This window comes from Chenopodium album, chromosome 12 (assembly GCF_948465745.1).
Source record: "Chenopodium album chromosome 12, dcCheAlbu1.1, whole genome shotgun sequence".
NCBI lineage: Eukaryota > Viridiplantae > Streptophyta > Magnoliopsida > Caryophyllales > Amaranthaceae > Chenopodium > Chenopodium album.
Genome location: NC_137845.1, coordinates 49,748,497 through 49,774,772, shown reverse-complemented (window position 1 = coordinate 49,774,772; position 26,276 = coordinate 49,748,497). Strand labels below are relative to the sequence as shown.

General features: G+C 33.9%; 1 protein-coding gene and 1 pseudogene across 1 annotated transcript; both read left to right on the top strand.

The window, feature by feature from the left end:
• Nucleotides 1-26,276, top strand: part of LOC145570577 (ABC transporter G family member 39-like) — a 140,386-nt pseudogene that overhangs the window by 7,665 nt on the left and 106,445 nt on the right.
• On the top strand, nt 1,214-3,722 carry LOC145570578 (uncharacterized). The gene is made up of 5 exons (XM_081629699.1): nt 1,214-2,027; nt 2,119-2,293; nt 2,438-2,569; nt 2,663-2,800; nt 3,201-3,722. The coding sequence occupies exons 1-5, from the start codon at nt 1,336-1,338 to the stop codon at nt 3,501-3,503; spliced, it is 1,440 nt and encodes a 479-aa protein (XP_081485825.1). The 5' UTR covers nt 1,214-1,335; the 3' UTR covers nt 3,504-3,722.

Below are 26,276 nucleotides of genomic sequence, written 5' to 3'. Positions count from 1 at the left end.
AAGCAGCTCCTAAGAAGTCTTAAATTGTATCTAAGAAGGCCAAAGCAGATGCTGAATTGCAAGTAGTTTCTGATTCTGATTCTGATACTGTTGTGTAAGTATAAATGTTTTTTGTTTTGTATTTTTTAATCATATATATCATGATTCTGATTCTGATTCTGATATTGTTTTACTTATATTATTATTATTTAGGGAAAAAGACCCTTGATTGCAAGGTGCAGACCACACACATTGTAATTAATGATGAGTACTTTTAGTCCTAATCAACAAAAAGCTGTTGAAGAAATAGGTTTTGGTGGTTTATTACATCTGAAATTGAAAACTTTGAATCGTCAAATGCTACATTGGCTGGTTGAACACTTTAATGGTGGTAGCTGCATGTTCACTATTGCTGCTGGTAAAGAGTTTGTAGTTACTAAAAATGATATATGCGATGTCTTTGGCTTGCCTATGAGTGAGATTGCTGTTCCTGAACTTCAGAAGAATCCTAAAGAAGGTAGTGTAGATAAACGTATCATTCAGTCATGGAGACTTGATTATGGTCTTACTGAGAAGCAACCTCTGCATTTGTCAAAAGTGGAGTCTAGGATGGTTGATTTGGATGATGGTGGTGAAGAATTCAAGAGATGTTTTGTGCTACATGCTATGTCTAGCTTCTTAGCTCCTACTACTAATAGGACTGTTTCATTGAAGTTGCTGAAGGCTGTGGAAAATGTTGATGAAATCAAAACATTTGATTGGTGTTCATATGTTTTGAAAAAATTAAAGAAGGCTGTTGTGAAGTATAAGAATGATGAAAATGCTCAAAATGTAAGTGGTTGTTTGCTAGCTTTGCAAATTATGTATTTTCATCGATTAAATTTCCAAGGAGAAAAGGAAAGTAGTACCCTTCCTTTGATTCAACATTGGACTGATGCGAAGATTAAGAAGCGGATCAATTTGGAGATTAAAGCTGGTGATTTTGGGCAGGGACCATTGGATACCCTTACATATCCTGTTTCACAGCCTGAAGTTAGGGATCCTGTAACTCCTGTTGTTAAGCAAACTTGTGGTCAAGGGGCTTCTACAAGTGGTAGAAGTGGCCGCATTCTTGCATTTGAGCTTCCAGAAAGTGTGATGACTGATGATGAAATTAAAGAAATTTCAACTGATGTAAGTGTTCTTTTTTTTTATTTAGTTATTATCTCTTTATATGCACTAAAGTTACCCTTTTTGTGCACTAAAGTTACCCTAAATATTCAGTTATAAGGGTTACTTTATGCATTTTAAAGGGTAACTTTATGCATTATAAAGGGTAACTTTATGCATTTAAAAGGGTAACTTTATGAATATATCATGAATTTTCATTTGTTTTTTATTTTTATTTTTTACATTTGTATAGTTTCTTATTGGTTCATATGTTTGCAGGCTGTTCATGAAACATTTCTTTTGGTCAAAAGAAATATGGATGTATTATTGTTGGTTCAGTCACAGGGTTTTCAAACCTTGAGTGATATGATTGCTTCTCGCAGAACTGAATCATTATCCTCTGATGATCCTGTTGTATTTTCTCAAACACAACAGCTACTTTCTGATCCTCATTACCTGAAGCTTTTAGATGGTTTAATTAAGGAGTGTAACAAGATGAAGTCTATTCATGAAATGTTTCGTGATTTTTATGAACCTGAAGGTCATAACAATGATGTTCCTGATAATGAACCTGAAGGTCATAACAATGATGTTCCTGATAATGAACCTGCAGAAGATTTGAATTTGAAAAGGTCTGAGGATGATGTCAATGGTAAAGGAAAAAGTGTTTTGATGAACAGGTTTGAGGATGATGCTGGGCCTTCTGTAGCAAATGCTTCTAGACATATCGTCAGAGGCAATAAATCTTTTTGCTCACTCGACTGTGGGCCAGTAGGTGTGGATGTTCCTTTTCTTACTCTGTTTTTGAAGGCTAATGCTCGGATTTTCAAGAATTTGCCCAAGTTACATCAGGAAATTCTTGATTATTGTTTACTGAATGATGATTCAATGATGAGGAAGTTAAGTGTCATTTTTTATGATAATTATATTTTATATGTTTTTTTTCCTTTATTTTTTTTTTAATACTTATCTTATTTTTTATTGTTGCAGTGAGAATCTTGTTACTATTGGGATGAATTTTTTAATTCCAAGAGAAGACATGGTATCCCTGGTAGCTCCACTTAGAATTAGATGGTGTATCATTGATTGCTACTGTCTGTATTTGAACGAGAAGGCATGTTTTGATTCTGGTCCTCGAAAATTCTTCTTTGGTGTGAGGCAAAGTGTAAGTAATTTGATTTTTTTTTATATGCACTAAAGTTACCCTTTATGTGCACTAAAGTTACCCTATATGTGCACTAAAGTTACCTTTTATGTGCACTAAAGTTATTATCTTTTTATATAAACAAGTTCTCATACTTTTTAATAGTTTGCATTCTTGCATGTTTGTGAAAACATTGGCAAAGGTGAAGTTTCACAAGCTGTTAATGATTTGCACGGTTTATGGGAAGGTTGGGTGAGCTATGAGAATCCTGAATGTGATATTATGGATGCTGAACTGGTATATTTCATGATAAATTACTATCAAAACTTTAAAAAAGTTCTGTTTTGTGTTAATCTGTCTAAATCAGTGTTTTAATTTTTTCTGTTTCAGATATATTTTCCTGTTCTTATTGAGAATCACTACATTTTGTTTGTTATTGATCATACAAAAGAGGTGGTATATTATCTTGACAATATCATCTGGCGTGATGATGCTCTTGAATATACCAAAGAATTGTCTTCACACTTGGTATGTTTATGTTGATTCATTGTTATGTTTCTGTTTACTTATTGTTTCCATTTAAATTTTTTTTTCTTTTTTCTTGTTTTATTTTATTCTAAACTTTTATATTTTATGTCAGTGTCATCAAATGGGTGTTTTTCTCGGAAAAAGAAATCATCCAAAGAGTTCTCAGCTACCTTCTTATAGGTTTCAAATTGTTGAGTTGGAATGGAAAAAAGAAAAAGTTGACAATTTGGACTGTGGGGTGTTTGTCATGTATCACATGCTCCATTTTGTTGGCGAATCGTTCAAATTAAATGAACTGAAAACAGTAATTATTTATCTATTTTGTATGTAGTTTTTCCCTTTCTAATGCTTTTATTAATTACATATTGATAAGTTTTTTTTTTTTTTTTTCTGTTGTGAGATTATTGGGAGAAAATTTCTGCGAGGTGAGATCTGTACGACACTGGTGCTGTGTGATTTGAATGAATCTAGGAATGATGTGTTGTCAGAATTAGAGAAGTTCAATGAGAAGAAGAAAGATCCTGCTTATTGCCAGGAAATTGAAATGAGAAGAAAGGATGCAATTGCTGCAAAGAAGAAGAAAGATAATGAAGAAAGAAAAATGGCAGCTGAAGTAGAAGCAAAGGCAGAGGCAGACGAAGAGAATCCCAAAGGAAAAAGGGCAAAAAAGAAGACAGACAAGTACACTCCTTCTAAAGGGTGAAATGACTGTTAGAAGCAAAGGTTGATTAGGTCTAGGAGTATTTTTTGAACAATGAAAAAACTTAATGTTTGTGCATATACATCAAGTTAAATGATGTAATTAAACTTAGTGGATAGTTTTTGGTTCTTTTGGAATACTGATGTATGTGCATACATTAAGTAATTTGAAAGGTTCTTGTGTATGTTTTTTGGGGTCACTTTTGTGCATAAAAAGGGTTACTTTGTGGCATAAAAAGGGTTACTTTTTATATTTGATAAGGTATACGTTTTTGGTAGATAGGGTAACTTTTATGCATGAAAAGGGTAACTTTTATTGACAAAAGGGGTAACTTTTATTACCAGAAAGGGTAACTATTAACAAAGAAAAGGTTGATTTAGTGGATAGAAAGGATAAGGTATACTTTTTTGGATAGATAGGGTAACTTTTATGCGTGAAAAGGGTAACTTTTATTGACAAAAGGGGTAACTTTTATTACCAGAAAGCGTAACTTTTAGTGGATATAAAGGATAACTTTTATGCATGAAAAGGGTTACTTTTATTCATGAAAAGGGTTACTTTTATACGTTAAAAGGGTAACATAAGTTGATGTTTCCAAGAATTAAACATCTGCTAATAAAAGTGTTAATCACATTTTCATTAAACTTGTCATAGAGTAAAAAAACAAAAGAAAATTAGTTTAACAATACAAGGTATATTAATTTCGAAAAAAAAATGTTCTAAAAAAGATCTTAAAAGAGTCGTAAGTTAGGTGTCTTTGATCCAAATTCTGAATTTGGAGGTGGCAGTGCTGGTTTTCTTTTTCTCTTACTTTTTTCAAGTCCTCCTTTTGCTCTTTTGCTTCTTCCTTTTGTTACAGCCCTTTTAGGATCAAGTATTTGTGGTACACTTGTGCTTGTACTCGATGCTGAAGAAACGTCAGTATTGCTTTGAGTGCTGTCTACCACATCAGGAATGTTAGAAGCAGCTTCTGCACTTTCTTTCTGAGCAGCACTAGCAAGTAAGTCTTCCACCATTTTAAGACTGTTTCTGAAGCTTTCTTCCATAAATGCTCTTGTCTCTTCATTTTCTTGACTTTTTAAGATTAGATTGTAGAATTTCCTCATCATTGTTTGCCTCCATGGAATATATTCCTGTTTAGAATCCTGATTCTTCAACCTATCCCATGCCTCTGTTTTTGCAAACTTAGTCCATCTTTTTGAAACATACTTATCTGGTATTCTTGTTACTGAATGCAAATGTAGAATTCTGATGCAATGATAACATAACCATCCAGATGCTTCAAAATTTTTGCAAGTGCACCATACAGTCTGGCTCTCATGTATATAGTTTACTTGATGTGCAGACCATGGCTTGTCTTCTAGTGTTACTTGATAAAGTAGGCATTCTTCATTACTGCCTAACATCTGAACAGTTGTTGCCATAGAGTATCCAAACTCCTCTTCAAAATCTCTAAAGAGTGATAAAGTGAAAACCTATACATCAAAATAATGTAGGTTCATTTAAATTGCCATATATTAGGTGTAATTTATGTAGTTGTCAGTTAACTTTTTACCTGTGCAGCATGCTTTAGCATTCCAGACAGAGGCAATGAAGTGAATGCTATTGACTTGCTACAGGTAAACTCATCATATTTCTCTGTGCTTCTCCAACGATTGGTTGTCTTCTTAAATATGGTATAAAATTCTGTCAAAGTAGTTGTTTTACTTGCTCTGAATCCTATAGCATGATTAGTGCTTTCACTCCTTTGTGACGATAAGATTCCTGCTGAAAAGAAATCTCTACTAAGGGCAGGACACCATTTGTCTTTCAACTCATACACTCTTTTGTACCAAGAGTGTTCTGTCAACTCATATTTCTGCAACATTGCCTGCCACTTTTCTTCGAATTCTTGTTCTGTCACACACATCTTTAAGAACTGGTTAAATGCAAATTTGAATTCTTTGTCTTTTTTAAGAGCTCCAAATCTGGTTATGGCATTTTGCTCCAAATGCCATATACAAAGTCTATGCCTTGTATTAGGAATCACCTACATTGAAAATAAAGGGGTCACTTTATGCTGTTAAAAGGGTTACTTTATGCACCAAAAAGGGTAACTTTATGCAGCTAAAAGGGTAACTTTTATGTGAAAAGAAAAACTTTATTGTCAGATCTCAAATCTGTAAGATGTCAATATAAATCTTTTACCTCCAGAATTGCATTTGCCATTGCTTGGTCCTGGTCAATGAATATTGAAGTTGGTTTTCTATCCTCCATAGCTTTGAAGAAGGTTTGTAATAACCACACAAATGAATCTGTCGTTTCATCCCCAATAAAAGCACATGCAAACATACAATTATGCCAGTGGTTATTTATGCCAACAAATGGAGCACATATAAGATTATATATGTTGGTTCTGTATGTTGTATCAAAGACAAGAACATCTCCATATATCCTATAGTCTTCTAGCATCATTGAATCTCTCCAAAAGATATTGCAAATTCTTCCTTCTTTGTCAAACTTCACTTTAAAAAAGAAGTTTGGATCCTCTGATTGTTCTTGACTTAAAATGTTCACTAAAGTTTGAGCATCTCCAGCCTCAATTTGTTCCATTCTTAACCTTGAGCAGAAATTCAGGTGATCTACAACACTATGGCCTACATGCTGTTCTCCTCCAGCCTCTGTAGCCATGTAATAGTAAGTGTCCATTGTAGTTAGACCTGAAGATTTCATTGTTTTGATTGCTTCAGCTTTTTCCTCTGTCATTTGTCTTTCATAACGATGCAAATAATGCCACTGTGGCTTTGTTAGCTCGTGGTTATGCTGAATAACATGAGACACCACCTCAAACTGTCCTTCTTTGTTCACTTTTGCTCTTATCCATGCCTTGCAATTTGATCTTGTAATGGCTACTTGTCTTGGCTTTCTTGCTTTTACATTTACATCCTCTTCATCAACCATTTCAACTAACTTTGTTTTCTTCTGACCTGAATGTCTCTTTCCCTCAGCAAAACACACATAGTTTTTCTCAGTTACTATTTTTGTGTGTTGTTTGAATCTAGTTGTATGTTTTCTTATTGAAAACCCCAGTATAGCAGCATGTTTTTCATACAATTCCAAAATTTCTTCAAAAGTTTCTCTTACCACACCAACAAATGATCCTCTAAGATCTAAACCAGAAGCATCAATTGGATTTGTATCTGTTATTTAATACAAACAAATCAGATAATAACTACAGGCAGCATAAAAAAGGGTAACATTCGTGTGAAAATAGGATAACTTTTATGCATGAAAAAGGTAACATTTAGGCATTCAAAGGGTTACTTTTTGCATACAATCTGAATTTTCAACATACAATCTGAGTGTAACATTTGTGCATAAATAGGGTCACTTTTAAGCATGAAAAGGGTAACATTTAGGCATTCAAAGGGTTACTTTTTGCATGCAATCTCAAAAGTTCCGCATTCAATCTGAGGGTAACATTTAGGCATAAGTACGGTCACGTTTATGCATGAAAAGGGTAACAATTATGTATTCAAAGGGTTACTTTTTTGCATACAATCTCAAAAATTTATAGAAATTACCTTCAGTTGCATTTGTTTTGGTTGTTTGTTCTGAATTTGAATCAATTGATTTATCAGGAACCATTTGATTTTCAGCATTGTGAATTGCGTCTTCTGCATTCTCAATTGCTTCATTTGCATTATCAATTGCTTCATCTGCATTGTCTGGAGGGTTGAATATTGGTACGAATTCATCTCCAAAACAATAAGTTTCTTCTTCTTCTATAATCGATTGATTTAAATCGATTTCAAATTCAGTCTCAATTTGCCTTTGTTTTTGTAGCAATTCGTGAATGAGATTGCTGCAATTTGTTGTATCGAAAGTCGAATTCTCCATTGATGATCGATTTCTGCAATTTGTAAGTTTTCTCACCTTTTTTCTCCTCGACTGATGATCGAATTCTTCTATTTGTGCATTTTCTCACCTTTTTTCTCCTCGATTGATGATCGATTTCTGCAATTTTTGTGTTTTCTAACCTTTTTTCTCCTCGATTGATGATCGTTTTCTGCAATTTTTGCGATTTCTCACTTTCTCTCTCCTTAATGGATGATCGAGAGCTGCGTTTTCTCACTTTCTCTCTCCTCCATTGTTGTTCTGTGTTTTTTTTATTTTTAGGTTAAATTCCGCGATTTTTTAAAAAAAAAAAACAATAAATCACGTGAGAAAAACCCGATGTACAGTAAAAATACTGTACACCGGGTACATGCAAATGGAACTATAACCTTTTAGGCTTATTCTTATTGTCTAATCCTTGCCCATCTCATTTATGTCACTCCCGGACATCAACTAGCTATTACAAATACATTTTGAAGATCTTGAAGGATAAGATAGACACCACAATATGTGATGAAGGGAATATACAAGTATTGTTTTCCAAACATGATAATAAAGAGAAATAAAGTCGTAACAGAATAATGGCACTTTCAATAAATAAATTATTGAAAAGATATTTGCGATATTTCAAACCAATAATTACTAATTAGATTAATAACAGTTATTTAAGTTGATCATGGTAGGGATTCTAGGGAACATTATTGTTAAATTAAGTGAAGGGATCTTGAAATTTAAAGAGCTGGAATATATATTAAAATAAACTAGCTTTCTAACCCGTACAATGCACGATATGTTTAGAGGTGTACAATATACATGTTTAATTTATAATATTTTTGAACTTTTGATTGGAAAATAAATAGTTTAAAAACGAGAAGAATAGAGGAAAATTAAATGTAATTGTAGAAGATATTAAGTCGGGGAAAAATAAATCAAATAACATTCATGCGTGTATAGAATTAAAGCTAGTTATATATATATATATATATATATATATATATATATATATATATATATATATATATATATATATATATATATATATATATATATATAAGAAAGGGGATTAATTAATGAAGGGGGGTGACATGTGACATTGGTAAAAAAAATAAAAATAAAGTTTACATATGATGGGAATGATGATTTGTGTTTATAAATACTAAATAAAGATATAGATAAATATAGATTATATACAGTCTAAAATACAATAATAAATTATAAATGGATCTGATTATGATTTGATATAATGGAATATAGAATTAACGTGCAATCTCTAACGATGCCAGGGAGTTTTTGGGTTGTTACGTTTGGCTCCATCAAAGAACAAGAGGACCCACAACTTACTGCATCAAGTCAGCGGGATAATTAAACCTTCAAGGTATATTCATTCTTTTCTAATCATCGTTGGATTATTTACAATTAAGTCAACTATGGTATATGAATAGTGCAATTGTCAAAGAAATGCATTTAAAAAAAAAATAGAGGGAGTATATATTTTCTGTTTTTTTTTTTTTTTAGTTTTTACCTTTTATTATCACGTTTGCCAATGTATATTTTTAACAATTAATATCTCTAATTATTAATATTGTAAAATTTATATATAAAAAAGAATATTAATAAAATATATATCGAGACGATTCAAATAAAATCTCACATGGCTATATTTTATCGAATCTATAAATCACAAAAGCGAGTCAAAGTGTAGTATGCGAATAATGTAAGAGTCAAATGGTGTCAACTAAATAAAAACAGAGAAAGTATAATATTTAGGCTTTAAGAGCCAATAAGTAATAGACTAATAATATAAGGATGGATAAATTCAAATAGAAATAATATATACTCCCTCTATCCCTTTATTTTTGCCCCGTTGCCATTTTTTTGGTCAAACTTTGGAAACTTTGATACTACATTACCATTAATTTATAAAAGATAATATAGTCATGAGTGGTCTTGTTAGACTTGTCTTATTATATATTTTATTAATATCACATTTTTATAATTTTTACATATATGAAAATAAAGTTTTAGACGCAAAAAAATAGGGACAAAAGGAGTAGATAATAAGGGTTAATAAGTTCCAATAGGGTCTAGCAACACCTTATATAAGGTCAATACGATAATTATACTTCGTCCTTTTTTCACTATAGATGGGTAGCTTAATGTCACTTGATGAGCAGTCAGGCTGGATATTTTGTCTTTTTTTACTTGTAACACTTTTACTTTTATAATATTTATATGCTTAACTTTGTCTGTTTTGTTGATACATAGTTAATGAAAAACATAGTCATATATGTGTGATGTTGCTGAATTCATTCAGTTTAAACTTTCTTAACTCATAATATCAATTTTTATAGTTCTTTAGATATTGAATTTTTAAATATAACGATTGAAATAGTGTATATATTGGCAAACTTTAAAGGAAAAGTGTTGCAAGTAAAAGTAAAAAAAAAAAAAAAAAACCCTCTGTTTTCTCTTATTTACTACACAACTTTTAGGCACGCTTTTTTAAGAGTTAATTGAAATAGGTAAATGGAAAAATTATTAAAATAATTTCAACACCAAGAATGGGGACAGTTTAGGTATTTAGCGTATAGATTCTTTTGATTAATTTATCTGTTTACATTATTTAATCTTTTCCTCAAAGTATGTGTCATGAAAGTGTGTGTCTTAAAAAATATAATGGAGGAATTGAAAGTATGAGAAAATATAATGCTAATAAGTTCGTACTCCATTTGTTTTTAAATGCTTGCTCCATTTCTCTATGCGCGGAATTTTAGGAGAAATTAATAAAATATGGAGATAGTGGGGTATGGAGAAGAATAAAAAACTGTAAAAAGCAAATATAGTTGAGAGAATTGGAGGAGAGAGGATATGAAATTCATAAAATATAATTTATGTTGGGTCCACTAAGTGAGAGAAATGAATTAAATATCGTAAAATATTTCTAAATAAGGAAATGGAGCAAGCATTTAAAAAACGGTCGAAAAAGAAAAGTGTAGGCGTGTAGCAAGTATTATAAAACGGAGGGAGTATAATACAGTATAAAGTTTAAGTCCAGTTAATATAAAGTTCATAATAATAAAATAAATACAAATTCTTATATGCGGCCTGTTGTACTGTGCGGGCGTGCGGCAGGGGTTACTTGTGTTTCTCGGTCAGGGGATACTTATGTTTTCGAGGTTACTTGAGTTTCTCTGTCAGGGGTTACTTGAGTTTTCCGAGGTTATTTGAGTTTCTCGGTCAGGGGTTACTCAAGTTTTTCTGTCAGAGGTTACTCGAGTCACAATTTTCTGTATGCGGCCTGACCGAGAAACTCGAGTAACCCCTAACTGAGTAACCCTTAACCGAGTGAACCTATCGAGTGATTTCTGTCCAAATCCCTAAAGTAATCCCTGACCGAGTAACTCAAGTAACCCCTGACTGAAAAACTCAAGTAACCCCTAACTGAAAAAACTCAGGTAATCCTTGGTAAAAAAACACGAGTAACTCCTGTCATATTATATGGCCTGATGCACCAAAAAATTGCTGTAAAATATAATAATATGCGATACAGAGTATGAGATAAGTGAAATTCGGGAGAAAGGAACACATGTACTACCTTAGCCTAGTACTCAGTAGAATAACTTGGGACGGGGATTCCTTTCTTTCCTTGGCACCATTGCTAACGGCCCTCTTCACTAGCATGATAAGGTGGGCCTATGAGAATTTCGGATCCAATATAAAACAACAACACAAGCATTATTGAATGCTTCCTACACCACTTTCACTGAAATCTATACAAATTTTAAATTAGACTATAAATTAAAGCTAACTACATGAAGTATATATTAGTATAAAATAAAATTATATTTATTTATAAAGTTTGCTTGATTTGAGTTTACTTTATGCCATATGTGGTCACAAGGCACCATTACTTATTCACAAACCATATAATTGGCACTTGTAGAAAATTGCATTAATACGGCTTGCCTTCTAATTAATTGCTCAACCACATGTATATGTTACAAGAATCACTAAATTTAAAATAAATGTTAATGTAAAATTTAGGAAAACTAACTAATCTAAAATTAAGAAAAACTAACTAGTTTACAATATATTTACCATAAAAATATCCTAGCAACATGCCGCAAAATATTGTGAAATTATATCACAAAATATTATCAGATATTCTCAATACCCCCCTCAAGTTGGAGCATGAGGCTCAAGAATGCCCAAGTTGGAGAGAAGATTATCAAACTGAGACTTGCCGAGTGTTTTTGTAAAGATATCTGCCAACTGTGATGATGTTGGAACATGCGACGGAGAAATCAAACCTTCATTAATTATTGCATCCCGAACAAAGTGACAATCAACCTTGATATGCTTTGTTCGTTCATGAAAAACTGGGTTCTTTGCGATATGCAGTGCCGACTCACTGTCACAAAATAACTTAATAGCTTTCGGGTGCTGCACCCCGAAGCTTAGCAATAGAGCCTTAAGCCACTTTAACTCACAAGTAATAGCTGCCATAGACCTATATTCAGCTTCTGCTGTCGACCGTAACACCGTGTATTGCTTCTTTGTCTTCCACAAAATGGGAGATTTGCCTAAAAACACAAGCCACCCTGTGAGAGACTGACGAGTGATTGGATAAGCAACCCAATCTGAATCACCCCAACCCTGCAGAGTCAAATCATAATCTGCTCGTAATAAAATACCCTGGCCAGGAGTACCTTTCAAATAACGGACTACCCTCCAGGCGGCATCCCGATGATCACTCCGAGGCTCTTGCATGAACTGGGACAAAATATGAACTAAGTATGCCAAGTTAGGACGCGTGGCCACAAAATAGATCAAACGTCCCACAAGTCTCCGATAAGCTTCTGGGTCTACAAGTAACTTTCCATTAACTAGGCCGAGCTTATGGTTTTTTTCAATGGGAAACCCACTCAGCTTAGCACCTAACAAACCAGCTTCCGAAATGATGTCCAATGTGTATTTTCTCTGACTTAAGAACAAACCTGTTGAACTCTGGGCAACCTCTATGCCCAAAAAATATTTCAAGGGACCGAGGTCCTTCATCTTGAAACAATCACTAAGATAAGCCTTAAAAGTAGCAATCGCAGTGGAATAATTCCCTGAAACAACCAAATAATTAACATAAACTAAAACATTAATTTGAACTTGTGCTTTAGTGAATGTGAACAATGAATAATCTGAATAAGATTGAAGAAAACCATATTTTTCAAAGCAGTGACTAGTTTTGCAAACCAACAACGCGGAGCTTGTTTCAAACCATAAAAGGACTTTCTCAATCTGCAAACTAAAGATGGATCAGAACTTTCAAACCCGGGAGGCAGCTTCATATACACTTCTTCTTCAAGGTCACCATGGAGAAAGGCATTGTGTACATCCATTTGATGGAGTTTCCAATTTTTGGACGCCGCAACAGCAAGAAAAGCCCGAACAGTGGTCATTTTTGCAACCAGAGAAAACATCTCATTATAATCAATGTCTTCTTTTTGATGATTTCCAAATAGACTAACCGAGATTTGAGTCACTCAACATCTCCATTAGACAAAAACTTGGTCTTATAGACCCATTAACTGCCAAGAGCGTGTTTTCTCGGAGGAAGACGCTCCAAAGTCCAAGTACCATTATCCTCCAAAGCCTGTATTTCTTCTTTCATGGATTTGCGCTAACCCTCCGATTTCATTGCCTCCTTAAAAATTTTCGGATCCTTGCTTTTAACGATAGCTGCAAGAAACGTCTGATAATGCAAAGAAAAATTGTCACAATTTATATAATGTGCTAAAGGATACGTAGTACCCGAGGAGTGATTGGAAGTTGAGATGGAGTTAGATGGACTATTATCAAAAACCGTTTGGGTGACAAAATCTCAAAGAAAAACCGAAGGATATTTTTCCCTCAAACCACGACCCAACTCGTAGCTATGTTGTTGTGTTAACAGTTGCTGAATGGTTTGTTGCTGCTGGTCTGACCCAGCGCCCACAACCTCACCAGCACCTAAACTAGTATTGCGTGAGGAAATGGCATCCTCAAGCCCAGTGCTAGGTGATTAGGCGATGGATTGAAGCGAGTCGTGTGAGTATTTGTAGGTGGAGTACATGAATTTCCATCCACATTTTCCAAAGAATTATTACCAACATGATCCACATTATTATCACCTAAATCATAGTCCACAAAATCAACATGAATATCAGCACTCACATCATAGCTATTTTAATCAATATTCACATCATTCGGGCAACCAAACGGAAACACATCTTCAACAAACTTGACATCCCGAGAGACAAAAACTTCCTTTTTATCAAGATCATATAACCTTCACCCTTTTTGTCCAAATGGGTAACCCATAAACACACATTTTTGACTTCTACTAGCAATTTTATCCATCCCCTTTGGTTTTTTGATTGTGAGCAAAGCAAATCAACCAAAAGTACGAATTGCATTAAAAGATAGGGATTTATTGAAAAAAATTTCAAAAAGGGTTTTATTTTGCAAGAGAGGAGTCAGGGTACTATTAATCAAATGAGCTGCACCAAGAACACACTCCCCCCAAAAATAAATTGGTAATTTAGCTTGGAATCGTAATGCTCTCCCAACATTTAGACTGTGTTTGTGTTTTCGCTCAACCCTCCTATTTTGTTATGGTGTTCCAACACCAGAAGTTTGAAACACAATACCAGTAGCCAAAAAATAGTCAAATAAACAATTAAATTCAGTTCCATTATCACTTTGAACTATTTTAACAGCTTGAGAGAATTGGCGATAAACCATAGCAATGAAAGCCATAAACATTTGAGACACCTCTGTTTTATGAATAAGAAAAGAAATCCAAACTGCCCAAGAATAGTCATCGACAATAGTTAAAAAATAACGAGCCCCACACGACGAGACATGTCGATAAGGACCCCACAAATCACAATGTATTTTCTCAAAAATTTTACTACTTTTAATGTTACTCAAAGGAAAATTTTCTCTAGGGTGCTTAGCACGAAAACATACTTCACAACCTTTATTCAAACTACTATAATTGCTACGAACATGAGGAAGCAACTTATCCACTTTCTCAGAAGGATGACCCATACGCCTATGCCATAACTCCAAGCTCGAAGTAGCCACAATTACCGACATATGTTGTTCAACTTCCATTTTGCTAAAATAGTATAGTCCATCTCGCCTAACTCCCGTTCCAATCAGCTCCTTCGTATGGTCCTGTATATCACACATATATGAGTTAAATTGGACAATAGTTTGCAAATTATCATTGAGTTGAGAAACGGAAAGCAAATTGCAACTCAAACTAGGCACATAAAGGACATGATGAAGAGTAATCGTGTTAGACAACCGGACCGAACCCTCTAAAGAAGCTAGCACTGTGTCTCCATTAGGCAACCCAGCGGGACAATTAAATTCATGTGTGTCAAAAAGCCATGATTTCTCACCCTTGACATGATGAGTAGCACCAGTTTCAATAATCCAAATATTGACATCGAACTTACCGTTCAAGCTATTTTCCAGAATTTTAGTGTTACCAAAAAATCCAGTTATAGCCTTCCATTGCTCACTAGTTAAGACTTGACCACTTGATGAATTTTCTATGGTCGGAGAGGAATCAGTGATGCTAGCATTTGCACGCACCGTACCCCTCCCTCGACCATCCCGTGGATTTCCAACCAAGGGGAAAGCCATTAATTTCATAGCAACTATCAACATTGTGCCCTTTCTTTTTGCAATGAGTACGTGCACACTTGAAGATACCAACAACTCGAAACATCATGACACAAAATCTTGTAATAGGAACAAACCAGTACCAAACGGTCATTCCCACTAGGTCGATCAGTGCCATGACCTTTAACGGCACCTGTGCGGACGGCAAAACCCTGCACCTCCTTGGGTTTAGTTTCGGATTCATGCTTGGCCAAACGCCCAAACGAACCCACTCCTCTTGCGTAACCAATTGATAAGCTTGATCAAGAGTAGGTAACAGCTATTGAGATGAGATATTGGTACGCAAGGAGACATAATAACCTGAATACAAACCCATCAAAAAATCATGAAGTCTCGATTGCTCACGCCGTGCCTCATGAAGTTGACCGGCTGTGCATTTGCTGAACATGAAAAAGAAATTAATGGTTCGTGATGATCAAAGTCTTGCCACAAGGAATGTAAATGCCATAATACACCAAAACAAGCGTTGTTTTAGTCTGTTCACATTTAGCAATATCAGACTTCAATTGTTGAATGTGAGGGCCATTAGTTTGTGAAAACCGTTTCTTAAGATGATCCCAAAACGGTTTAGCTTCCCGAAACTTCGATAAAGAGGACCTAACCTCAGGATCAATTGTATTTGTTATCCACGAAATCAACATAGCATTGATAGCAGTTCAATCCGACTTAGTACATGGAGGAATTGGTTCGGTAATACTGCCATCAAGGAACTCAAATTTGCGGCTGACTTCCAAGGCTGTTTAAATATCGGGCGCCCAATCATCATAATTATCGTCCTTAAGCCGAGTTGGTGTAATAAAATCTTCGGGTTGGTCTTGAGGACCAAGAAAAAGGGAGAATTCGGCTCTATTTTGGCTGGTGGCGGTGGTGGAGTATCATCACCGGCCATGGAGGTTTGCTGTATGCGGAAAAAAAAAAATTTAGGCTTGATACCATGTAGAAAATTGCATTGATACGGCTTGCCTTCTCAATAATTTCTCAACCATATATATATGTTACATGAATCACTAAATTTAGAATAAATGTTAATCTAAAATTTAGGAAAACTAACTAATCTAAAAGGGGGTTGTTAAATATCGCCCTTCAATATCTAACTAACGCCCGCAAAATAAAATAAAATTGCGTATTTATCCTTATAATAACGATTATAAAAATAATTAATTTTACCTCAATTTCACACTTTTACTGTACACAAAACTTTTTATCGTTCTCTCTAGTGGTCAACGGCCACTAACGCTCATCGAACAACCACCCCAACCACCGTGAGTTTCAAAATCAAACAAATTTTTAAAATTTTGTAAAATCAAATTTGTTAGATCTTATGGACAACGACGAAATATCAGAAACACAACCTTAGACGCTCGCCAACGGCTTGTCGAACCGTACGGAATCGGTACGTCGCGATAATTCTTTTAAAAAAATTCGAAACCCAAGAAACGCCTAGAATTTTCGAATACCCTAGGCTGAAACGCCCAATTTTTTCGAAACATCCTAGGCTATTCGAAAAAACTAGGCGTTTCAGCCTAGGGTATTCTAAAAAACTAGGCGTTTCACCTCAAACGCCCAGATTTTTCATACAACCACACAGTTGTTCGCACGAACTAGGCGTTTGAGCCTAGGACGTGCGAAAAATCTAGGTGTTTGCTGCGAATTCAGAAAATAAAAAAAAACAAACATTTTCTCCGTCGGCGACCGACTTCCCTTTGTCCTTACTCGTCATTACCGCGATTGTGTAGATCGTGAAACCGGATATAAGAAGTTGCGGTTAAAAGAGGAGGAGGAGGTGGTGGTGGTGGTAGTGGTGGTTAGTATGAAGAGGTGGTAGTGGTGGGTAGTATGATGAAGAGGGGGGGTAAATTGAGGGGGTAATTTTTTTTTGATTAAAAAAGGGTAAATTTGTAATTTTAGTTTATTTTGCGAGCTCTAATTAGATATTCGAGGGCGACATTTAGCTTTCCACATCTAAAATTAAGAAAACTAACTAATTTACAATATATTTACCACAATAATATCCTAGAAAAATGCCGCAAAATATTATGAAATTATATCACAAAATATTATCAGATATCCTCAATAGTACTCATGGAAAACAAAATGGGATAAAGGGAGTAGTATATATGAAGTAATTATTGTAAATGTTTAGAAGAATTGATGAACTTCTATTAATTTTGAGTTCCTTTAAATAGGAATCAAGAGTAGGTACAAAGCCTAGTAAATAGGTCTATACACTAGAAAAGATAATAACAAATATTTAAGGCTAACTCTATCACAACAGAAAGCTAAGATAAATACAAGGAATAATAATCCTATAGCTAATAATAAGGAAGACTAACATATTCTGCTATTAACAAGAATATAAATAATATTTTAATATTATCCTTCTATAAGCCCCGCAAGTTGGACGGCCTTTGAGCAAGAGCAATCTTGGTGAATAAGTCAGTGAAGCGTGTTCTTGCAAGTGGCTTAGTAAGAGCATCCGCAAGCTGATCATTGCCTGAAATGTGTTGTACACGAAGTGTCCCTCGTTGTACTTCTTCTCTAACAAAATGAAAACCTAAAGCCAAGTGTTTCATTCGAGAATGGAATACCGGGTTTGCAAAGTAGTGTGTGGCACCTAAGTTGTCACAATATATACTTGGCACATTGCAGATGACCAAGGTTATTAAAATCGGGATTCTATTTTGAATCGGAAGGGCCTCTCAAAATCGAATCGTAAAATCGAATCGTAGAATCGTAAGATTCTATGGACATGCATAATCAAGACGTCATATTCAAATTTAATTGAAAATTTTTAAAGTTTAAGTTTAAAGCCTAATTATTAATAGAAAATAGTTGTTTATTCACTAAACAACCAATAATTGACAATATATACTTATAAATAACGTTGTAGGCATGTTTTAAACTTATAATGTTTTCGCTAGTTAAGAGTAATATGTAGAATCAGGTAGAATCGCAAATCGAATCGTATGCCATACATAAATCGTAAAATCGTAAGATTCTAAGATTTAAATCAGGATTTTAATAACAATGCGGATGACAACTTTTAATTCTTGAAGGAGGGATCTTATCCATAGTAGTTTAGTAGTGGAAGAAGCTACTGCTCTGAACTCAACTTCTGTAGAGGAGCATGCTAAGCTCTTTTTCTTTTTAGAGCTCCATGAGAGCGGGTTTCGACCAAGGTAAACAACATAGCCAGTTGTTGAAATGTAAGAGTCTCGATCACCTGCCCAATCGGCATCACAATATGCATGAAGATGATGATGAGATTCACGATGTATTATCAAGCCATGATGTGAAGTGCCATGTAAGTATCGAAGTAGCCTCTTCAAGGCTGCATAGTGAGTGTCCGTAGGACGATGCATGTATTGAGAAAGACGATTAACCGCAAATGCTACATCTGGACGTGTGAGAGAAAGATATTGAAGGCTTCCAACTAGAGCCCTATACACTATTGGATTTTCCAATGGTGTGCCATCATGAATAGATAGTGGTGGATGAGTAACCATAGGAGTAGGTACTGATTTGGCATCCGACATTTTTGCACGGTCAAGTATATCATGTATATACTTCTTTTGACTTAGAAACAAGCCTTTAGAGTGAGGCAGGACCTCCACTCCAAGAAAGTAAGATAGTTGACCCAAGTCCTTGAGTGAGAACTGTGCGGCAAATGAGGTGATAAATTCTTGAAGTGCAGAAGAAGATGGACCCATAACAATAATGTCATCAACATACACAAGGAGGTAGAAGGTAGTGTTGTTGTGATTATATATGAATAGAGATATATTAGACACCGAGTTACGAAACCCACGGGATAGCAAATAGTTTCGTAGCTCTTGGTACCAAGCTCTAGGTGCTTGTTTAAGGCCATAAATAGCTTTCTTGAGCTTGCAAACATGGTTGGGTTGATCTTTATCAATGAAGCCTGGGGGTTGCGCCATATAAACATCCTCAATGAGATGTCCTTGGAGAAAAGCGTTATTAATATCCATTTGCCGGATTGACTAACCATTTGTGACAGCTAGAGAGAGCATGAGGCGCACCGTGGTTGGATTTATAACCGGACTAAATGTTTCGGAGTAATCAATCCCTGGCCTTTGATGAAACCCCTTAGCCACTAAAAGGGCTTTGTATCTCTCAATGGTGTGGTCTGGTTCATATTTGATGCGGTATACCCACTTGCATCCCACAATATTTTGAGAGGTGTGAGCTGGAACAAGTTCCCACGTGTTGTTGCGTAAAAGAGCAGCATGTTCATCTGTCATGGCTTGGCGCCATTGAGGATCTTTGAGAGCTTGTGTGATATTTCTAGGCTCGCTAGGAAGGATAGGAGGAGTGTGAACAGTAGCATGATTAGCATATTTTGGATTGGGTTTGACAATATTATTTTGTAATCTAGTTACAATTGTTCTTGTGGTGGAGGAGAGGGTGGTGGGTCGGTGATGTAATTGTTGTAGGTAATGGAGGATTAACATGGATTATTGGTGATGTCATAGATGATTCCTCAAGGATTGTAGGTGGATGTTCAAGCACTGGTATATTCAAATGACACCATTCTTCTAAGATATGTGGAGATGGCAGAGGTTGTGTAGAGCTCATGTCAGTATATGGAAAAATAGTTTCCACAAATTTTAAGTGTCGAGACGTATAAATCCGTTTTGTAGGAAGATGGAGGCAATAAGAAGCACTTTGAGATGGAGAATACCCAATAAATTTGCAAGGTAAAGAACGATTATCAAGTTTATGTGTTGCATATGGTCGTAACCATGGATAACACAAGCATCCAAAATTCTTTAGCTTGTGATAGTTTGGATGAGTACCAAACAATCGAAGGTAGGGAGAGTCATTGTGAAGAGTAGGAGTAGGCATTCGGTTTATAAGATAGGTGGCTGTGGCCACGGCATGAATCCAATATTCCAAGGGAAGATTGGCGTGAGATTGAAGGGCTAGAGCAGTTTCTACAATATGTTTATGTCATCTCTCGGCAAAGCCATTGTGTTCAGGAGTGTGTGGAGGAGATATGAGATGTGAGATGCCATTAGACACTAGATATGGATGCAGTTTATCATATTCCCCCCATTATCTGAAAAGACTTGTATTATGTGCCTCTTAAAATATTATTCCATTATCCCACGAAATTGAATAAATATTTCCAATGAATCTGATTTTTTCTTAAGAGGATATAGCCATGTATATCTAGTAAACTGGTCTACAAAAATGATGTAGTATTTATAATTATCATGAGAGTGAACCGGAGAGGTCCATACATTAGAAAAAATAAGTTCAAGGGGTGCACTGGAAGTAAGAGTAGAAGTTGAAAAAGGTAACTTATGACTTTTATTAATGTTGCAAGAATTACACAATGACATAGGAAAAATCAGAAATGAACAGGGAAAAACTAGTGCTTAAAAATTTAAGAACTAAATTTGAAGGATGCCCAAGCCGATGGTGCCAATCGTGAATGGGCAATTTAAGACTTATGAAGACACGAGGACTGGGACTCCACTCATACACCCCCGCCTTAGTTGGACCCTGGAGTATTGTTTTTCCCCTCAAACGCTCCTTAACACAAAAAAAAGAAGGTAAGAAATCAATGGATGTGTTATTTTCTTGACAAAATTGAGAAATCGATAGAATGTTACGAGAGATATTAGGGACATGTAAGACATTTGAAAATTTAAAAGTATAAGAGGGAGTAGAGAGGGAGAATGAACCAGTGTTAGAGATAGGGAGAGATGATCCATCTCCAATTATGAGTTCCTCAGTGCCATCATAAGGAGCATGGAGAGAGAGATTGTTGAGGTCATTGGTCACATGATGTGATGCCCCACTATCTAGGAGCCAGCCATGATCGGAGAGAGAACTTGATGTAGCCATGTTTGCTTGTGGTGTGGCTGGTTGTACATGACCAAGTTGAATAGCCCGAGCTTGAATGGGGTCGGGAACTATAATGGAGGGAAAAGAAGCCTAGAAGACAGAGCATTGATTCAAGGCATGCCCCGTTGCTCGACACTATTGGCACTTGCCTAAGAACGGCTTGGATGGACGAGCCGAGGTAGTCTGTCTCGGTGTTGGAAGCAAGCCATTGGAAGGACTAGACCCACCGTGCTTGGCATGAGTCCCCTTGTTGTGCATAGCCATGATAGTAGCAGGTAACATTGAGGTCATGGTAGATTGCTTATCTGCAACAATCTCTCTTGTAATTAGTTTGTCATAGAGCTCTTCAAATGATATAACCATATCCCGAGCATTCACAGCATCGATGACAGGTTTATATGCTTCATAATCAAGACCTTGAAGGATCTTGTCCACAATATCTTCATTTATCCATCGGCTTGCCCATTGCTGCAAGACGGTCAGTGCAGACCTTGATTGCTTGCATGTATTGAGCAATGGAGAGAGATCCCTTGGTGGTGTTAGCCAAGCGATCTTTGATTTGTTTCAGGTGGCCACGAGAGGTGTTGGCAAACGTGGATTTAAGAATAGTCCAGGCTTGTTGAGCATGATTAGAGTGAGAGACAAGGGGTACGAGATCTTGTGAGAGCATGCCCACAAGAGCTCTAAAGAGAAGCCTATCTTGACGGAAACAAGTTAGGGCATCAGGATTTACCACAGATTTGCCCTCAATGGTGATGGAAGTAGGTGGTTGTGGGAAAGAACCATCTACGTACTTGAACAAGTCATGACCCAATAGTTGGGCTTCTAGTTGTGTTTTCCATGCAATGTAATTTTGCGATGTGAGTTTGATAGTGTTGGGAAGATGAAGAAGAGTGAAAGGCTTAGAGGGGTCATTAGTATTGTTGAGTTGATTGTTAGCCATTTGAGAATAGAGAAGGAAAAAGAAAAAAAAAATATTAGGATCTATAGCTGTGATACCATGTAAATGTTTAGAAGAATTGATGAACTTCTATTAACTTTGAGTTCCTTTAAATGGGAATCAAGAGTAGGTACAAAGCCTAGTACGTAGGTCTATACACTAGAAAAGATAATAACAAATATTTAAGGCTAACTCTATCACAACAGAAAGCTAAGATAAATACAAGGAATAATAATCCTATAGCTAATAATAAGGAAGACTAACATATTCTGCTATTAACAAGAATATAGATAATATTTTAATATTATCCTTCTATAATTATTACAACGGTCTATTTCGTCAATTGTGATATTAGTATATTACCCGCATAAAAATATTGATATTCACATGAATGTATTTAAAATTGTTTTAAAAAAATGCAATCATGCACATCTTTTTTTGTTTTTGAATATTTGTTTAATAGATGAATTAATTAAATAAAATAAATAAAACAATAATGGGTTGTGATATGTGTTGATTTTCAGAATGACATTACTTTTAGGACCACCAAGCTCAGGAAAAACAACATTGCTACTAGCTCTCGCGGGGAAGCTTGATAAAAGATTTAAAGGTATTATTTCATGTCAATACCATAGTTTTATGAATGGTGTATGGAGTATATCGGCTATATTTCATAACTTTAAGTTTGTCATTTAATTGATGACAATGATAATATATTATAGTGTGTTAATTTTGGAATAATTTCGTTCATTGTTTTATATATACTTTAATGATAAAGTTAGGGCTTGTTCTAATTTACTGAATTGAATTGAACTAAATTGATTGGAGTAAAACTGAATTGAAGTGAACTGAACTGAACTGAATTGTTTGTGAGAGAATGAGATTTGGAACTGAACTGAAATGAACTAAACTGAACTGAACTGAAATTAAGCTAAAGAGAACAGGCCCTTAAACTCTTAAAATGATTGAAAATCACATCTCATTTTTTTTATATTGATTGAACATATATAATTAATTTAGCATAGTAACATAATTATATTAATCTTATAAAACTTATTCAGTTGCCTATTTACATTAATATCGTAAAGTTACCAAAAAGTTAAAAGTTACTCTAAATTGACTACATGTTACTTTAATAATATTCAATGACATTAGTATTATTGTAAAGAGGGTGCAGTGACGGATCCATAAATTTATAAATGGGAGTCTAAAATAAACTTCACCTTAATCATACTAGTGTACAAACTACAAACACTACTAAAAAACAGCAGTGGCGGATCCAGAAAAAATATTTAACGGGGTCAAAATACATTTAGTTAATTTTAATGGGGTCATTTGATATAAAAAATAACTAATTTTATTGAAAAAAAAAATTAATTTATTAAGAAAATTTCTTTTTTTTTTTTAAATTCAAGTGGGGTCATGGGACCCCACTCAAATGGCCTAAATCCGCCACTGAAAAACAGGTGATTCTCGTCGTCGGAAACACCCTGTTTTCCATCAGAAAACGTGTTTTCGACGGAATTCTGTTAGAAACTGTCGTCGTAAACGCCTTTTCAAGGAAATTTTCGTATTTCTTACCTAATTAAATGGCTAAGAAAATTAAAACACTAAAAGAGAGAGGAGAGAGAAGAAGGTGCTTGACATTTTGATGCCTTTGAGTTGGAGAGAGAAAGTACGAAAAGGATTTTGTGAAAAAGGGTTCATCTGAGTGCACAAGAATTTAAAAAAAATTATAAAAAATTGCTTTCCTATCTTCATGACAAGAAGCATAGGAGAACTAAAGAACAAGTATTTTTTTTATTTTTTTTAATTTTTTTTTATTGAAGAACAAAAAAATAGGTATTTTGTCACCTAATAAAACAGTGATATATAGTATTTAGAATAGAGGTCCTTTTTTTTTAATTTTTTTTATTTTTTATTTTTTTTTTACAAAATGAGGACGCGGGTGCTCCCTATGTGACATTAATAGGTTCGCGCCCTTGAGCGGGTGTACATTAAAGTTTTTTATATTGATTTACTCATGTAATATACTTCGTAGATGATACAATTGCTTAAATAATTTAAGTTGTATACTTGTATGACTAAAATCAATTAACAAAATAAACATGAATATTTGCTAGCCTAATTATATAGATCGATATACACAAATTTCTTCAATAAAATTTTTCACATTCAACATTAACTAACCTTTCTCAAATATTGACGCGTAAATCAAACAAAACACTTAGAATTAAACGGTGTTAGAAAGTAACACTCATTGGATAATAGTTTGGATAATTATCCATTCCGTTTTATTATATTGAGCTTTCTATTAAAATTCTAGCATAGTCGTCGACTATGGAAGACTACGGACGACTATGGTCGATTACAATAAGAGAATAAATATGAATCGTTTGTATGTTATTTATCTAATCCGAGCCGTCCAATCCAACACCTATGATACACAGTCATCAAAGAATTGTTTCGTTAATTTTTTTTTCTTTTTTTTTTGTCTTTCACGCATGATTTTTTTTCTTTCAATTAAAGAAAATTGATTTTTTAAAAAAATTAAAATTAAAATTAGAAAAAAATATCAAATTTTAGACACTTCATCTTCAACCCAAATTATCTTTAGAAAAATGTTTTTAGCATCTTCAACCTTCATCGATGTTTAACCATCCTTCATTATCAACTCAACATTCATCTTTTACCTTACGCTCAACATTTATTCTTAATCCAAACTCATCAATAATTGCTATTATATAACATCAAAATTAATAATAAAAAATAACTTCTAATGTTTAATAAAAAAAAAATTATACTCAAAATTAATTAAGATAAATTCGTCATAATCATGCTTATGCTTTAATTCATATTAATTTGAAGATTTAATCATAAATATAAGAATTGTAATCATTTTAGTTAACTTTATAAATATTTTTGATCTTTTTGCATAATCATGTATTATGTTATAATTTAAATTATCTGCCATTGTTGAATGTTTGAACTCTCAAATATAAACAATATACCATTGTTGAAGGTGAAGCTCTCAAAGGTAATAATGTTAAATTGAGAAGGTGATGGAGTGATTAAGGTAAATCTTAAATTAGATTTATTTATTTAATTAAAATTAACAAAAGAGCGAGCATTTTCTAAGGGAGAAATTATATAACAAAATAATTGATTTGCTTTGTTAACAAAATCTTATCTTTTCCTAAAATAGATGGTGAATAGCATTATCAATTTTATTAGCCATACTAGGATCAAATCTTTCCCCACAATATATTTATTTTTTCCTTCTTATATTTTTAATTGACTTATCTTACATCAAATTTTTTAAATTAAATTTGTTTTAAAAAAATTTCATCATCAATTTTAATTGACAGTATTTTTTTTACACCGTATAACTAATCAATTTTTTTAAAAAATTAAATCTTTAAAAATATTTTCATATCTTTTTTTTAAGCTAATATTTGTATTTTTTATGTTGTAATTGAGTCTTTTTTTTTTTTTTTTTTTTTTTTTTTTTTTTTTTTTTTAAAGAATGTTGTAATTGAGTCTTACATATTAAATATTTAACACCGAAAGTCTTAATTCTACTTTTCAAGTAATTTTTATTTTATTTTATTATTTTATTTTATTATTTTATTTTTTTATTTTTGTGTGATGTTTTCATATTAGGTGCATGAATAATATGCTTTACTATTGTGAAGAGAGTGTTTCAAAAAAAATAAAAATAAATAAATAAAACCATTGTGAAGAGAGAATGGCTAACAATATAATCGTAGTTGCTAACTGAAAATCCAAGTCCTATGTGAAAGATATGTTATCTTTGAGAATAATAATTTATTCTATAACATTATTTTTTTTAAGTAGAAATTTGAAAATAAAAATTATAATTTCATATCTTATTACTACTATAAAACCACCTGACACCAAAAAATGTATTGCAAATTAAACTCAATTAACAATGTTAATTAATTGTCAACATATTTCCACCCAAAATAAACAATGTAGATATGTTTACTAAGAAAAATAAAAAAAATAAAAAAAGTTGCGGCTCAAAGGAAGGAAGGAAAAGGAAAACAAACTAAATATTTTAATAATTATTTAAGCAATTCAACTCGAAATTCTGATTATATTCTTTATTTAAAGATATGTTTTAATATATAAAGTTTCTGACCGCATCGTACCGCCAGCCATAATATAATTTTTTATTTTTTAATTCTTCTTCTCTCTTCTCTATCTCCTCTTTCTCTCTCCTCTTTTAATTTCTTCTTCTCCAATTAGCCACCCATATCACTCCCTTCACCAAGCTATCTCCTCGTTCTCTTTCCTCCTTTCTCCAAAAAAGGGCAGCATACCTGCAAAAC

Coding starts and splice junctions, on each gene's coding strand:
- LOC145570578 (XM_081629699.1), top strand. CDS start 1,336: ATGAATTTTCATTTGTTTTTTATTTTTATTTTTTACATTTGTATAGTT. Junction 2,570..2,662: donor ATATTATGGATGCTGAACTG/GTATATTTCATG, acceptor TTTCTGTTTCAG/ATATATTTTCCTGTTCTTAT. Junction 2,801..3,200: donor AAGAATTGTCTTCACACTTG/GTATGTTTATGT, acceptor TTCTGTTGTGAG/ATTATTGGGAGAAAATTTCT.